The following is a 16,616-nucleotide window of genomic DNA, read 5'->3' on the forward strand; positions in this document are numbered from 1 at the left end:
TTCTCACCAAACACACACACACACATACACACGCGCGCGCACCGTGCGCGCGCAAACACTCGGACATACACACATTTAAACGGCTACTGTTGAAGTAACTAATTATTATGTAACCGATGGAGGAAATCACTGCACAAAGTACACATATGTCAAATCGTCACATTATACACCGTAGATGTGCACAATTTAATCACTTCTACCTCAATAAAACTGAAGGGAAAAGATGAAAGAGTAACCATCATACAGAAGAGTAACAACGTTTGGGAAGCTCTGTGTTCCTGCTCCTCCTTGCCTCTCTTAGGCTCTGATACTATTCTCTGAGAGAGCTTCCCTTATCCATTATTCTCTGGGGCCCTGTATACACCTCATAGTGGACATTCACTTTTAATCACCTGTACTGACCACATCTGAAGTAGGTAGGGTGGAGAGTGGGGAAAGGAAGGCTGAACAGTCGTTACAATTCTTGAAAAATCAGTCTTTTTCATTTTGGCACATAGTTTATTTAGTTGTCAATTCCCTCAAAAACTTAGTAGGCACCTGACAGAATTCATTCCTCCAATCATTTCTATGTCCTAGGGACCACACTCAGCTCCTTTACTGGAAGTAACTTTCTGGCCTCATTAAACTGTTGCCTTGATCCCTGAACATAATACACCTACCATGAGGCTCCCCGGCACACAGGTGGAAAGACTACAACATCTGTCTCTTTTCTCTATTGTTACAGTCAACTGAAATTGGACTTCAAGTTCAAAAGCACTTCTAATCTCATCTCTGACTCTTTAGGGCTTACAAGTGTTGAGTTTCCTAAGTCAACAAGGTTTTGAATATCTGGGCTGCATTTTCTTCTTTTGATTTTTTTTTTATTTCTGACCTGTCAACCAGAAAGTTTTTCCTGGACATATGTCTATTGAAGTACCCTGGTCAAGTCAACAAGTGCCCAACATTCCGTCTGCCTCTCAGGATACCATGGACAACCACTACTGAAAACATTTTGTCATTGAATAAAATATATCACCACATTTATGGCTCCCAATATCAGATTCCTTGCCAACCACCTCCTGACTCTTAAGCCAATGTGCTAATATTAAAATTTCTCACAGGAGCATCCCACCTCACAGAACTAATTTCTGTGTCAGGTCAAATAACACTAACTAAAGTAGAGACAACTCCCAAATATCAGTGTTGATTTCTCACTCATGTGAGAGTCTGTTGAGCTTTGGGCAGTAATCTGGGCATCTTTTTCTTCTGCAGTTCTGGTATCTTAGAATCCTTAACTTCCAGGACCTCACAAAGAGATAGGTTTAAAGAACAGAACCTTTTTATGGCTTACTGGACCAGTAAGCTTGGCACTTAGAAAACAAGCTGCATAGCAACAGTCATTTTGTAAATCTCGATAAACATTGGAAACCCCAGTGGACCTCAAAAGTGGGGTCAAATCAATCAAGAAAGTTACTTCAGAGGTGAAAAAATACAATAAGTGCCTGAGGTTGTTGAGTTTTGCAGTAAGAAGAGCACGTTGTGCACATGGAGAGCAGGCAGCTCTTTGCCTGGTAAGGACCCTTTAAACTTCCCTTTATTTGTACTACCCATGTTTTCAGAACTACTACAATTTTATGCAGAATATCCCAATAATTTCCCTAAGCATTTAAAGTGTTGTATCACATTATAAATACGGTTAAGTTGGAAAAGAAAAGGAACACAGAATATGAAAGTGTAATATAGTTTAAGAATCTCCTTCTGTGCTGTACTAGGTATGTCTGAGCCTCTTTCCTGCTCGAGTAAACATGGTGGTGGTTGTGATGGTGGAGACGGTGATGATGACAGTGACAGTGATGATTGGCCACCTCACAAAGTGCCAATTATGTGCCCGGCATTGTGGCAGCTGAATCACACACATTCATGTAAATTTTATGCCTAAGCAAGTAGGCACTGTAAATGTGGTTTTCCCCACATTTTAGTAGAGGGATTGAACTTCTGAGGAGTCAAAAAGTGTGTTCCTCAAATCAGTCAAGCAATAGTTAAGAAAATAACCTGGACTTGAAATTATATACAAACAATCATCGATATAACTCTAAATTCATATAACACTGATTGTGAGAGCCTGAAAATTCGGATCGAAGAAGGATAGAGATCAACCAAAATTATGATATGATATTGCCAAAAGCGGGTTTTAAAAGAAAGAAAGCATTTTTACCATCACACAAAAGAATTGTATTTTATTCAGGGTGTGGAGGATAAGGAACAATTGCTCATCTGGTAGAAAACACTGCCCAGGTGACAGACAGACACAGAAGAAAGCGAGAGAATCCTCAGAGGGCCCTCGGGAGAAGAGCTGCTGCTTTTCCTCCTGAGGCTCTGCGATGCTTTCTCGGGTACCTCCAGAGGGAAGCGGCGTAGCAGACTCAGATAGGAAACCTCTGACCGTCAGGAATCACCACACGCACACTGCAGGCTGAAGGGTGGAAAGCTTCTTCTGTATCCATGATAGGCTTTGAAGAGAAGATGAAGGTGGAGCTGTGGGACTAGGTGAGCCGATTGTCCTTATCCCTTCCGGATGCAGATAAAAGCTGAAGCTGTTACTTGTTCTTGGGTGGGCACTTCTGCTCGCATTGCTGAACAGGTGTCACAGGAGGACATTTCTTCTGGCACTCCTTAGGCTGGCAGGGGTCGGTGTCCTTTTTCGGTGAGCAAGGGTCGGTGTCCTTTTTCTGTGGGCAAGGGTCTTTCACCTTGGTAGGTGAGCAAGGATCAGGGCACTTATGTGGGCACACTGGAGGTGGCTTGCACTGCTGCTTGCACTGCTGCTCTTGAGAAGACATCTTTCTGGAATCTCAATATCTGAAAGGAAATATATGACCGTGTTCACAAGAAGGAATCCTACACAGACAAGAGCAAAAACTTGTGTAACACAGACAGCATCTCTTCAATCTCTAAGCATGTGTTTTAATCTCTTTAATACCTTTTAATGAATTTCTGACATCTCTCTTGTTCTTTAGCAAATCTATGCATCAGCCCAGGAAAACCTTCTCTTTTCTCATACAACTTTTCCAAAGAAAATATCTTTGTTTTAGAGAAAAAAGCAATGTTTTCTCTTTCCGTTTCATTTTTTCTTTCTTTCTTTTATTTAATGAAAACAACATCTTCAAAAAACGTTATCACAAGTTCTAAAATCCTGGGCAAGCTCACACGCAATTCCTATCACCACTTTCTGTCATGAGGACCCGACAGGATGACTTATGTACAGAGTAAAGGGCAATCAGGATGAATGTAAGAGCCTCACTCCTTCTAAGATAAATGCCTCTGAAATCACAGCAGAGGTCAAAAAAAGAGGTATAGAAAAAGGTAAATGCTTTGCTCTTTATCCCTTCATGTTAAAATTTCCTGTTAATTTCTTTTGCAATAGAGGACTTCAAGCTAGGTATTCAGAAATCTAGTCAGTTCAATAAAATATTGTGCCCATATTCCAAGTCCCCGTCCACTAAGTAGCATTATACCCATGATCACAACTTTGGACCCATCAAAGTTGCTGTCTCCAGCATAAAATCAACATTCGGGGGCCCGAGAACAAATCTGAACTGAAGAATCAGACTCACCAGGTTCTCCAAGTTCAATCGGAACTCGAGTAGCAGAAGGATAGCTGTCGTGCAGCAGAGGACCTTTTTATTGGGGCTTGCTGCCCCACCCAGGGGGAAGCAGAGCTACCAAAACTGGCTTGGTGCACTCATTTCCCAAGCCAAATGCAAATCCATCCATAACTGGCTTGGCAGGGACTCTGAAAACAGGAAATGTCCTGCGCCAGCATCTCCTCACTGGATTCTGTTCTCATGACTCACAGAGTCCCTGCCTTAGCTCTCCGTTTCAGCGGTTTATGGCAGTGGGAGAATTTCGGGGGTTCTCTAACTTGTAGGCATGGGTTCCCTTTCTTGATTGGGGAAGATGACCCTTTTCTATCTTTCACCTTCTTTGACTTCGAAAACTGCCTGCTTACTTGCACTTAAACTGGTGGCCATTTTCTCGTACATACTGGTTGGAAAATGGCCCGGCTACCTGCTGACACCTTTCTCTTTACCACAAGTCCTTCTTACAGTACATTTCGCCTGGATCCACGGCTTGCTAAGTGAAATCTCTTCTCCTCTTCTAAGACGGACTGAGGGAAGTTTGCAGATGATCTCAGATGACTTCCGGTCACAATACTAAGATGCGTCTAGTAAAGTGCTGACCTCTAGGGTCCTCCTTTCACTGCTTTGCTCCTTCAGATGAAGAACATCCAACACATTCCTATGAACTTTATAAATCTGTTTCACTTCCGGCCACAAGAAATTCCCTAGGAGGGTAGCATCACCTACCATAACTCCAATCAGCTGGCAGATCAGAACCTAGACTTACAGTAGAAACCAAGCCTCTCCCTCATACCTCCCAAACGTGACATACCACCGGCTCCTACTTAATTCCTCCCAAAGGACCAATTTGGATAATTCAACTTTTGAAGAAAGCTCAGAGGAGTGTATAAATTTTCTGGCTTCCTGTCCCTTTGAAATCATTGGAAAACCCTATCTAATATGTAATGCCGTTCAAATAACTAATTTTATATCTATTTTTTATTTATAAATTATTTAAATATGTTGATTCACATCAAATCTAGGGGTACATTCAAGAGATAGCTGAAATCCCTTGATTAATAGGTCGGTCGTTGATGTTAATTGCCATTCATACACAGCTTCTTATTGATTCGTAATAATTTTATTATAATATTAAGCTACCTTTAGATTCTTCCATATTGATCACAGCGGAAGATAAGTGAAATTATCCTATTTCATGCTCTACTTCCTTCATACAATTTGTCCATGTGCTTGAAGGAATTTTTGAAATTTTTTATGGGTCAACTTGACTGGAACAGGTTGCTGAAATATTTGGTCAATCTTTATTCGGGCTTTTTGTCTACGGATGCTTTTGAATGAGAGTAATATTTAAATCAGTGCCCTGAGTAAAGGAGTTTGCCCTCTGTAGGTGGGTAGGCCTCATATAGTCAGTCGAATAGAACAAAAGTCTGACCCCTCCCCCATCCAGGTAAGAGACAATTCCTCTGCCTGATGGCCTTCCAGCTAGGGTTGGCCCTGCATATTTTGGGCTTTCCAGCCTTCCTAATCTCGCTCTCTCTATTTGTCTCTTTCTATGTCTCTTCGCTCTCTCTCTCCTGCTGTGTGCCTGTGTGTGTCTCTCTCTATTCATATATATATATATATATATATATATATGTATATATACATATATATATATGTAAATTGAACATTTCTTCTGCCACTTCATGCACTCGATTCTCTATGGCCAATTAAATTAAAAATTCAAAACGTTAGTTTAAAGTGAATTTAAACTAAAACATATTAATAATACATGATACTTGTGATAGGTAATTATAACAAATATAATGAGCCTTTAGGGAATAACTGAAGTTCAGGAAACAATGCCCTAGTATGTTCTCCAACCCTGGCAAAATATTTCATTTCTGCCTTTTCAGTCCTGGACCTGAACTATCCTCTGTCCCCTTGGGCACTGCAACTTTTCTTTATGGGTCATGGCTGGTGAGCGGCCCTGTCTCATTTAGGAAAATTTTCAACACTGGCTTTACGTTACTGTAGAATGTGGTAACACATTTTTAATAGAATCAGGATGTCCCATCTCACCTGACCCCAACACTCCGCTAGACTGCTGTCATGTGCTTAAAATTCCTTTATCAGGAAAATAAATATTTTTTATTCCACCAATAAATATCAGATTTAAATTGTGTGAAACCAAAAATAAGTGTAAGGTATGATTTAACACTCAAACCGTCACATATAAGTGACTGAGAGTAGGTTTGGGGAGGGGAGAGACGAGCAGATCCCTAAAGGTCTGAAATCTAGGTGAATTACAAACTTGGGGCTGACCTCTTTGCTTTCTTCTCCTCTTTCCAGATATGTTTCAGGTCTGTAAAAGACAGTACCTTTAAAAATGTTTTTCATGCTCATTTTCTGTCTTCTCCTTCAGCCCTCCAGTCCCCTCAACCGGCCATATTACCCTTTGCTCCCCGACGTGCACTCCTAACTGTCCAATTTTGTACATTTTCATGTCAATGCATTTGGCGATGAATTCTTTCATATTTTTAAAAATTCTTGCGGTCAGTAGAGCTGACTAGTTGCAAATTAAAAGTTTAAAGTGATGTTGCTAAATGCTCTTCCTTGTCTTGGCCAACTAATCAGGAAGCTTTTCAGGACTGCGGTTTTCTAATGGGAAAGGAGGAAGAAGAGGAGAATGAGGAGGAGAGGAATAGAAAGAGGAAGCCCTTGAAACCTATGAAACAGCCACCAGCTATGCACCGGGAAGTGAAGGATCACTGAGTCAACCCAACATCACATCCCATCAGTTAAACAGGTTGGGTTCCCACAACTGTTTTGTTCCTGTCAGTAAGGAAAAGCTTTCAACCCAGATTACCATTGGCCATGACCATCCAGAGACAGAGCCATGACAAGAGTACCTTCAGGAAAGGTGTCTACAAGCAATGTCGTCACCAGATGGATCATATAGAGTATTTCAGAGAACAAACAGAAGGAACTTTACTCAACAGATCAGTTACTACTCCCCATAGTTTTACATCACATCTAAGACATAAATCCTTACAGAAACGTCTGATTTCTGTCATCAAAAAATTTGGGAATTAACTGCTCAAATGGGATTGCAGTGTCAGGTACTCCAGCTTTGCTCATACCTGGGGTCATTCCCTCTGAGGACACATCTCTCAAAAAGGGCACAACTCATTATAGTCAAAGCACCAAAGTCACAGCAAGCCTGGTGCCCCCAACATGTCAGGCAGCAGTCACTTTATTGGTTGCAGTGCTGAACTTGAACACTCAAGAGCTCCTCAAGATCAACTACATGGAATGCTGCAATGAAGACTACTGTCTCCATTCTGTAGCTTTCTGAGGGTTTTACTATGAATTATTACTATAAGAAAAATGACAGGAAAGAACATTTTTTTAAATTTTGTCCAATTTTTCCTTCAACATTTTATCTCACATATTACTACTGTATGTTATACACCATTGAACAGAATAATCGTGAAAATTAAGATTCTACAACAAAATAGGGAAGAAATAAAAATAAGTAAATGAGAATTACGGTACGATATTCCTGATATTTGTAGAGAAAAGGGTCACTGCAAGTACCCTTGAATTTCTGCCTTTTGCTTTTATTTCTGAGTGTCAGACTCACTCTCCACCTACTTTCCATAATCTTGCTGAATTGGACAAATTACAGTACATTCATATGGTGGAATTCTTAAGATCGTCAAAGAGCATTTTTACAAGTTGTTTTAATATTATCAAAAATATTCAAATTATAATTTTACATCGTATGCAAAACATGATGAGATTTTCAGTAATATATATTCGAGAAGAGACAGGAAATACATATAATTTGCTAAGAGTGATTTACTGGTGTAATTTCAGATAGTTTTTACTGTTGTGTTTTTCTTTTCAAAAGATTCTCCAAAGAATATCTGCGAATGAGTAAAGAATCTTAAAATGTTTCTTTGAAAAGGGAACAAGGGAACAAGGGACAAGTCTATCTATTTCTCAATTAGAGGGAAAACATTCTTCCTCCTTTGCAGACCAGATGTTTTACAACAACATTTCCGGCAAGTCATCAAAGTTGGGACTGGAGGTGGTAGATGTTTTACTGTTATTCTCTCGATATTTGATCACATCTCGATATAATCCTTCTTTTTTTTTTTTTTTTTTAATCCTTCTTGAAGAAAAATCGCAATGATAATCCACCCTCATCCCAGCACTGACACACAAAAGCCACAGGCTCCCGACATTCATATGTATCTATGCAACAGTTCAATCAAAAATGGGGGATCATACCTAGCTCAGAAAACTAATGAGGAATGAGTTTGTCCAGACTTCAAAGTCAGACAGATAGAAATCCTAACATTGGTCAGACCATGATAAATTAGGTAAACGTGGATGGCGGTAAAAGAGGTAGTGATGATAATAACATAACAGTAAAGATAGTACCTGCCTTTAAACTGTTATGAGAAATAAATTTTAAGAAGAAACTATAGAAAGCACTTAGCACATTTGGCAGAAAGTATACAGTTAGTTAAATAATAAATTGTTAATCAAACAAAGACAAAACAACAAGTTCAAGTTGTGTTTGATGGTTGAGGAAGTCATTTGCTTCATTTGTTTAGAAGATTTTCAACACCACTCCATAAAATGTTTTATTTTATTTTTCTATATATCCTTTATCCTCCCTTTCTTTTTTGTTTCTTTTGAATTTTTTTTATTTTTGTTGGATTATAGTTGCTTGACAGTATTGTGTTACTTTATACTGTACAGCAAAGTGAATCATCTCTACATATACATATATCCTCTCTCTTTTGGATTTCCTTTTCATTTAGGTCACCACAGAGCACTGAGTAGAGTTCCCTGTGCTATACAGTAGGTCCTCATTAGTTATCTATTTTATACATAGTATCGCTATGCATTTATGTTAATCCTAATCTCCCAATTCATCCCACCACCCCCGTTTCCCCATTGGTATCCACACATTTGTTCTCTACATCCGTGTCTCTATTTCTGCTTTGGAAATAAGACTGTCTACGCCAATTTTTTTCAAATTCGACATATATGCGTTAATATCCAGTATTTGTTTTTCTCTTTCTGACTTACTTCACTCTGTATGACAGACTCTAGGTACATCCATGTCTCTACAAATGACCCAATTTCATTCTTTTTATGGCTGAGTAACATTCCATTTTATATAGGTACCACAACTTCTTTAGCATTCTTCTGTTGGTGGACATTTAGGTTGCTTCCGTGTATTTGCTATTGTAATCAGTACTGTTTTTGAATTATGGGTTTCTCAGGGCATATGCCCAGTAGTTGTCTTTATGGGTGATATGGTAGTTCTATTTTTAGTTTTTTAAGGAATCTCCATACTCTTCTCCATAGTGGCTGTATCAATGTACATTCCCACCAACAATGCACGAGGGTACCCTTTTCCCCAAAGCCTCTCCAGCATTTATTATTTGTTGACATTATTATCAAGGCCATTCTGACCAATGTCAGGTGATACCTCACTGTAGTTTTGATTTACATTTCTCTAATAGTTAACAATGTTGACCATATTTTCATATGCTTTTTGGCAACCTGTATATCTTCTATAGAGAAATGTCTATTTAGATCTTCCACCCATTTTCTGATTGGGTTGTTTGGTTTTTTTAAAATATTGAGCTGTATGAGCTGTTTGTATATTTTGGAGATTAATCCTTTTTCTGCTGCTTTGTTTACACATATTTTCTCCCATCCTGAGGGTTGTCTTTTCATCTTGTTTATGGTTTCCTTTGCTGCACAAAATCTTTTGTGTTTCATTCGGTCCCATTTGTTTATTTTTGGTTTTATTCTCATTATTCTAGGAGGTGGGTCCAAAAAGATCATGCTGCAATTTATGTCAAAGAGTGTTCTGTCTATGTTTTCCTCTAAGTGTTTTATAGTGTCTGGCCTCACATTTAGGTCTTTAATCCACTTTGAGTTTATTTTTGTGTATGGCTTTAAGGAGTGTTGTGGGAAGCCAAAGTCGAGCTGAAGGAATCCGTCTTCCTGACTTCAGACTATACTACAAAGCTAGAGTAATGAAGACAGTATGGTATTGGCACAAAAACTGAAACATAGATCAATGGAACAGGACAGACAGCCCAGAGACAAACCCAGGAACCTATGGTCACCTAATCTATGACAAAGGAGGCCAGAATACACAATGGAGCAAAGACAGCCTCTTCAATAAGTGGTGCTGAGAAATTTGACAGCTACATGTAAAAGAATGAAATTAGAACAGTCCCTAACACCAGGCTTCATTTTTATAAAGAATTTTTATATCATTTCTATTTTAAGTCACTTCCAAAAGTTTTTAGGGGAAAGCTAATAAGAACACCCAACTTGAATTAGGTATGAAGAAATAATAAAATGGACTATCATAGGCACTTATTCTTATGTGGTGAAATGGGAGTTAATCTAAGCAGAAATTTAGAACATAGTATAGAAACAGGACAATGTAATTGTTCCTAGGTATTTGCACTCACTTAAGCCTTCCTCTGAATGTTGCTAAATACCAAAGAAATCGCAATCCAAAGCTAACATGTTAATACACTTGGTTGAAAAAATAACATTTATACATATTTATTATTCTGTATTAAAAATATGATGTAATCTCTGGTTCCTTTTACTAACACTATGGTAAGCTGTTTAAGACACTAGGAAAATCTCTAGTTTAAATATCACATTCCTCCTTGTGGCAGTTTACCCCAATGTCAGGCTATGTCTTTATAAGAAAATGAATAGCCATCAGCGCTAAGTTTTCAGTTGCAAATAGACTTTATAAACCTAGCTTTGTATTCCGTAAATGTGGGATCAGAATATTTAAGGTAGTGATTTCAATTGCTGATAAAAATATGAACTGATCCCATGTGGTGTGTGCTAGTGAGAGTAAGAGGAACATGAGGTTAAAAACTGGGATGAATCAGACACGTCTCATAACCGTCTTTCCAAGACAGTGAAGGTACATGGGCTGTGTAGGTAGCTCCACAAAAGTCATAAAGAAAAATAAAGAAGCTTATGCTAAAATGTGGAAAATTCTGGGGAGAAAAACCGTTTGGACTTTAGCATGGGAGGAGCAGGTGACTGCTTCCTGGACAGAGAGGGCTGACAGAGCTGACAGAACAATAAGAGGATAACTTACAGAAAAGATAAGTGAAATATAAAACTTCTTATAAAACTCTAAAATCAAAACTGACTCAAGATCTTACAGAGCTAAATATAATTTTACCATATGATCTAGTAATAGCACTCCTAGAAATTTATCCAACTGCTTTCAAAATGTGCCCACACAAAAATCTGCAAGATACTGTTTATAACATCTGTATTCATAATTTCCAAGAACTGGCAGCCACCAAGGTGTCTTTCAATAGATTATTGGATAAATAAAATGTGGTAGACAAACACAATAGAATACTATTCAGTGATAAAATAAATGAACTATCAAGCCACACAAAGACTTAGTTGAATATTACATGCAAAGTGCTGAGTAAAAGAAGTCAGTCTGAAAGGCTACATACGGTATGATCCTTCTTATCTGACTTCCGGAAAAAGGAAAACTACACATCCACGAAACTCAACAAATTCATTAAAGTTAAATCCAAAGAAACCCGCATCATAATCAAACATTAAAATCGAGAATCTTGAAAGCAAGAAGAAATGAGGAGACTCTAATGTACAAGGGGTCCTCAATAAAACTGTCAGCCAATTTCTCCTCAGAACTTTGGAGGCCAAGAGGCAGTGGGATATGATATATTTAAAGTGCTGAAAGAAAAACCCTGTCAACCTAGAATTCTATATCTGGGATAAGTGTCCTATAAAGACAAGGGAGAATTTATGATATTCCAGATAAACATGACCTGAGGGAGTTCATTACCCCCTGATTTGCCCAACAAGAAATGTTAAAGGGAGCCCTTTATGTTAATAATGAAAGGATCCTAAAAAAGAAAAACACTTGGAATCATTTGAACACATGAACATTTCCATTGAAAGTAAGTACATGGGAAAATACAAAAGCCAGTATTATGGTAATTTTCGTTTGTAACTTCACTTTCTATTTTCTACTATATTTAAAAGACAAGTTTATTAAAAATAATTGTAAAAGTATACTTGTGACCACAAAAAGTATAAAGATGTAATTTGTGACATCATTAGCATAAAAACAGGATGGAGTTTTATAGGAATAAATTTTTTAATGCAACTGGTGTTAAGCTGGCATCAATCAAACTAGGTTGTTATAATTTTAGGATGTAATCACCACTGTAACCACAAAGCAAATACCTAGAGAATATACACCAATCCTTCTCAAATTCTTCAAAAAATTGAAAACGGGGAACACTTCCTAGCTCATTTTATGAGGCCAGCATTACTTTGATATAAAAGCCAGACAAAGACACTATCAGAAATTAAAACTACAGACTAAATTACCCGATGAATACAAATGCAAGAAAGCTTTTATCAAAACTTAGGAAATCACATTCAGCAACATACTAAAAAGAGTATACAACGTGCTCAAGTGGAATTTATTCCTGAATGCAAGCATTACTCATTGTACAAAAATCAATCTGGGTGGAGCTTCAAGATGGCGGAAGAGTAAGACGTGGAGATCTCCTTCCTCCCCACAAATACATCAGAAATACATCTACATGTGGAACAACTGCTACAGAACACCTACTGAACACGGGCAGAAGACCTCAGACCTCCCAAAATGCAAGACACTCCACCCGTACCTGGGTAGGGCAAAAGAAACAAGAAAAAACAGGGACAAAAGAATAGGGACTTGACCTGCACCAGTGGGAGGGACCTGTGAAGGAGGAAAGGTTGCCACACACTAGGAGCTCCTTCGCAGGCGGAGACTGCAGGTGGTGGAGGGTGGAAGTTTCGGCGCCACGGAGGAGAGCGCAGCAACAGGGAGGCGGAGGGCAAAGCAGAGAGATTCCCGCACAGAGCATCGGTGCCGACCAGCACTCACCAGCCCGAGACGCTTGTCTGCTCACCTGCCGGGACGGGTGGGGCCTGAATGCTGAGGCTCGAGATTCGGAGGTCAGACCCCAGGGAGAGGACTGGGCTTGGCAGCATGAACACAGCCTGAAGGGAGATAGTGAGCCACAGCTACCCTGGAGGGAGTCCGGGAAAAGGTCTGGACCTGCCGAACAAGGAAGAGACCATTCTTATGGGGTGCGCGAGGACACGAGATTCCTTCCCTGTGTGCCCACAGAAGGCAGAGCACTGCCTCAGTGAGTTCCAGAGACAGGCATGAGCCACAGCTATCAGCTCGGATCCCAGAGACGGGCATGAAATGCTAGCAATGCTGCTGCTGCCACCAGGAAATCTGTGTGCAAGCACAGGTCACTATCCACAACCCCCCTGGGAGCCTGTGCAGCCCACCACTGCCAGGGTGCCATGATCCAGGGACAACTTTCCCGGGAGAACGCACGGCATGCCACAGGCTGCTACAACGTCACGCCGGCCTCTGATGCTGCAGGCTCACCCCGCACTACATATCCCTCCCTCACCCAGACCTGAGGGAGCCAGAGAGCCCGAATCAGCTGCTCCTTTAACCCTGTCTGGTCTGCACAAAGAACAGGGGCCCTCAGGAGACCTACATGCAGAGGCAGGGCCAAATCCAAAGCTGAACCCCAGGAGCTGTGCAAATAAAGAAGAGAAAGGGAAATTTCTCCCAGCAGCCTCAGGAGCAGCGGATTAAACCTCCATAATCAACTTGATGTACCCTGCATCTGTGGAGTACGTGAGTAACAAGGAATCATGCCAAATTGAAGATGTGGACTTTGGGAGCAAAGATATTCTTAAAATCCATTTTCTCTTTTTGTGAGTGTGTATGTGTATGTTTCTTTGTGTGACTTTGTCGGTATAGCTTTACTTTTACCATTTGTCCTGGGGTTCTGTCTGTCCGTTTTGTTTCGTTTTGTTTTGTTATTACATATAAAAATTTTATTCTTATTACTTATTTTTATTTTAATAACTTTTATGTTTTATTATCATTTATATTCTTCATTCCTTCTTTCTTTCTTTCTTTCTTTTTTTCTTTTCTTTTTGCGCATTTATTCTGAGCCGTGTGGAGGACAGGCTCTTGGTTCTCCAGCCAGGCATCAGGGCTGTGCCTCTGAGGTGGGAGAGCAAAATTCAGGATACTGGTCCACAAGAGACCTCCAAGCTCCACGTAATGTCAAATGGCAAAAATGTTCCAGAGATCTCCATCTCAAGGCCCAGACCCAGCTTCACTCAACGACCAGCAAGCTTCAGTGCTGGACACCCTATGCCAAACAACTACAAAGAAAGGAACACAACCCCACCCATTAGCAGAGAGGCTGCCGAAAATCATAATAAGGCTGCACACACCCCAAAACACAACACCACAGACACCCCAAAACACACCACCATCTTTCTGGTGGGACCTGCCCACCAGAAAGACAAGATCCAGCCTCATCCACCAGAACACAGGCAATAGTCCCCTCCACCAGGAAGCTTACACAACCCACTGAACCAACCTTAGCCACTGGTGACAGACACCAAAAACAACAGGAATTTCGAACCTGCAGGCTGCAAAAAGAAGACCACAAACACAGTAAGATAAGAAAAATTAGAAGACAGAGAAACACACAGCAGAGGAAGGAGCAAGGTGAAAAACCCACCAGACCTAACAAATGAAGAGGAAATAGGCATTCTACCTCAAAAAAAAAATCACAATAATGATAGGAAAGATGATCCAAACTCTTAGAAATAAAATAGAGAAAATGCAAGAAACATTTAATAAGGACCTAGAAGAACTAACGAGGAAACAAGCAATGATGAACAACATAATGACTGATTTTAAAAATACTCTACAAGGGATCAATAACAGAATAACTGAGGCAGAAGAACGGATAAGTGACCAGGAAGATAAAATAGTGGCAATAACTACTGCAGAGCAGAATAAAGAAAAAAGAAGAAAAGAACTGAGGACAGTCTCAGAGACCTCTGGGAAACCATTAAACACACCAACATTTGAATTATAGGGATCCCAGAAGAAGAAGAGAAAAATAAAGGCACTGAGAAAATGTTTGAAGAAATTATAGTTGAAAACGTCCCTAATATGGGAAAGGAAATATTTAACCAATTCCAGGAAGCACAGAGATGCCCATAGACGATAAATCCAAGGAGAAACACCCCAAGACACATATTAATCACACTATCAAAAATTAAACACAGGGGCTTCCCTGGTGGCGCAGTGGTTGAGAGTCCGTCTGCCGATGCAGGGGACACGGGTTCGTGGCCCAGTCCGGGAAGATCTCACATGCCACGGAGCGGCTCGATCCATGAGCCATGGCCTCTGAGCCTGCACGTCCGGAGCCTGTGCTCCACAAAGGGAGAGGCCACAACAGTGAGAGGCCCACATACCGCAAAAACATACAGACAAAAAGTTAAATACAGGGGCTTCCCCGGTGACACAGTGGTTGAGAGTTCGCCTGCTGATGCAGGGGACACAGGTTTGTTCCCCGGTCCGGGAAGATGCCACATGCCACGGAGCGGTTAGGCCCGTGAGCCATAGCCACTGGGCCTGCGTATCCGGAGCATGTGGTCCATGGCAGGAGATGCCAAAATGGTGACAAACCCCAAGTACCACAAAAAAAAAAAAAAAAGAAGAAAAGGAAAAGAAAAACAACTAAATACAAAGAAAACATATTAAAAGCACCAAGGAAAACAACAAATAACACACACGGGAATATCCATAAGGTTAACATCTGATCTTTCAGCAGAAACTCTGCAAGCCACAAGGGAGTGGCAGAACATATTTAAAGTGATGAAGGAGAAAAACCTACAACCAAGATTACTCTACCCAGCAAGGATCTCATTCAGATTTGATTGAGAAATTAAAACCTTTACAGACAAGCAAAAGCTGAGAGAGTTCAGCACCACCAAACCAGCTCTACAACAAATCCTAAAGGAACTTCTCTAGGCAAGAAACACAAGAGAATGAAAAAACCTACAAGAACAACCTGAAACAATTAAGTAAATGGTAATAGGAACATACATATCGATAATTACCTTAAATGTAAATGGATTAAATGCTCCCACCAAAAGACACAGACTGGCTGAATGGATACAAAAACAAGACCCATATATATGCTGTCTACAAGAGACCCACTTCAGACCTAGGGACACATACAAACTGAAAGTGAGGGGATGGAAAAAGATATTCCATGCAAATGGAAATCAGAAAAAAGCTGGAGTAGCAATTCTCATATCAGACAAAATAGACTTTAAAATAAAGACTATTACAAGAGACCAAGAAGGACACTACATAATGATCAAGGGATCGATCCATGAAGAAGATATAACAATTGTAAATATTTATGCACCCAACATAGGAGCACCTCAATACATAAGGCAAATACTAACAGCCTTAAAAGGGGAAATCGACAGTAACACAATTATAATGGGGGACTTTAACACCCCACTTTCACCAATGGACAGATCATCCAAAATTAAAATAAATAAGGAAACACAAGCTTTAAATGATACATTACACAAGATGGACTTAATTGATATTTATAGGACATTCCATCCAAAAACAACAGAATACACATTTTTCTCAAGTGCTCAAGGAACATTCTCCAGGATTGATCATATATTGGGTCACAAATCTAGCCTTGGCAAATTTAAGAAAATTGAAATCGTATCAAGTATATTTTCCGACCACAACGCTATGAGACTAGATATCAATTACAGGAAAAGATCTGTAAAAAATACAAACACATGGAGGCTAAGCAATACACTGCTTAATAACGAAGGGATCACTGAAGAAATCAAAGAGGAAATCAAAAAATACTTAGAAACAAATGACAATGGAGACACAATGACCCAAAACCTATGGGATACAGCAAAAGCAGTTCTAAGAGGCAAGTTTATAGCAATACAATCATACCTTAAGAAACAGGAAACATCTCGAATAAACAACCTAACTTTGCACTTAAAGCAATTAGAGAA

The 16,616-nt window shown here is 39.8% G+C and overlaps 2 protein-coding genes across 2 annotated transcripts in view; one reads left to right on the plus strand and one right to left on the minus strand.

Moving 5' to 3' along the window:
- Positions 1-16,616, plus strand: part of S100A9 (S100 calcium binding protein A9) — a 392,565-nt gene that overhangs the window by 234,940 nt on the left and 141,009 nt on the right. The window lies entirely within an intron of this gene.
- Positions 2,577-2,819, minus strand: LOC136793532 (small proline-rich protein 2D-like). The gene has a single exon (XM_067025101.1). The coding sequence runs from the start codon at positions 2,817-2,819 to the stop codon at positions 2,577-2,579; it is 243 nt and encodes an 80-aa protein (XP_066881202.1).

The sequence above is a fragment of the Kogia breviceps genome, chromosome 1, assembly GCF_026419965.1.
Source record: "Kogia breviceps isolate mKogBre1 chromosome 1, mKogBre1 haplotype 1, whole genome shotgun sequence".
In the NCBI taxonomy this organism is placed as follows: domain Eukaryota; kingdom Metazoa; phylum Chordata; class Mammalia; order Artiodactyla; family Physeteridae; genus Kogia; species Kogia breviceps.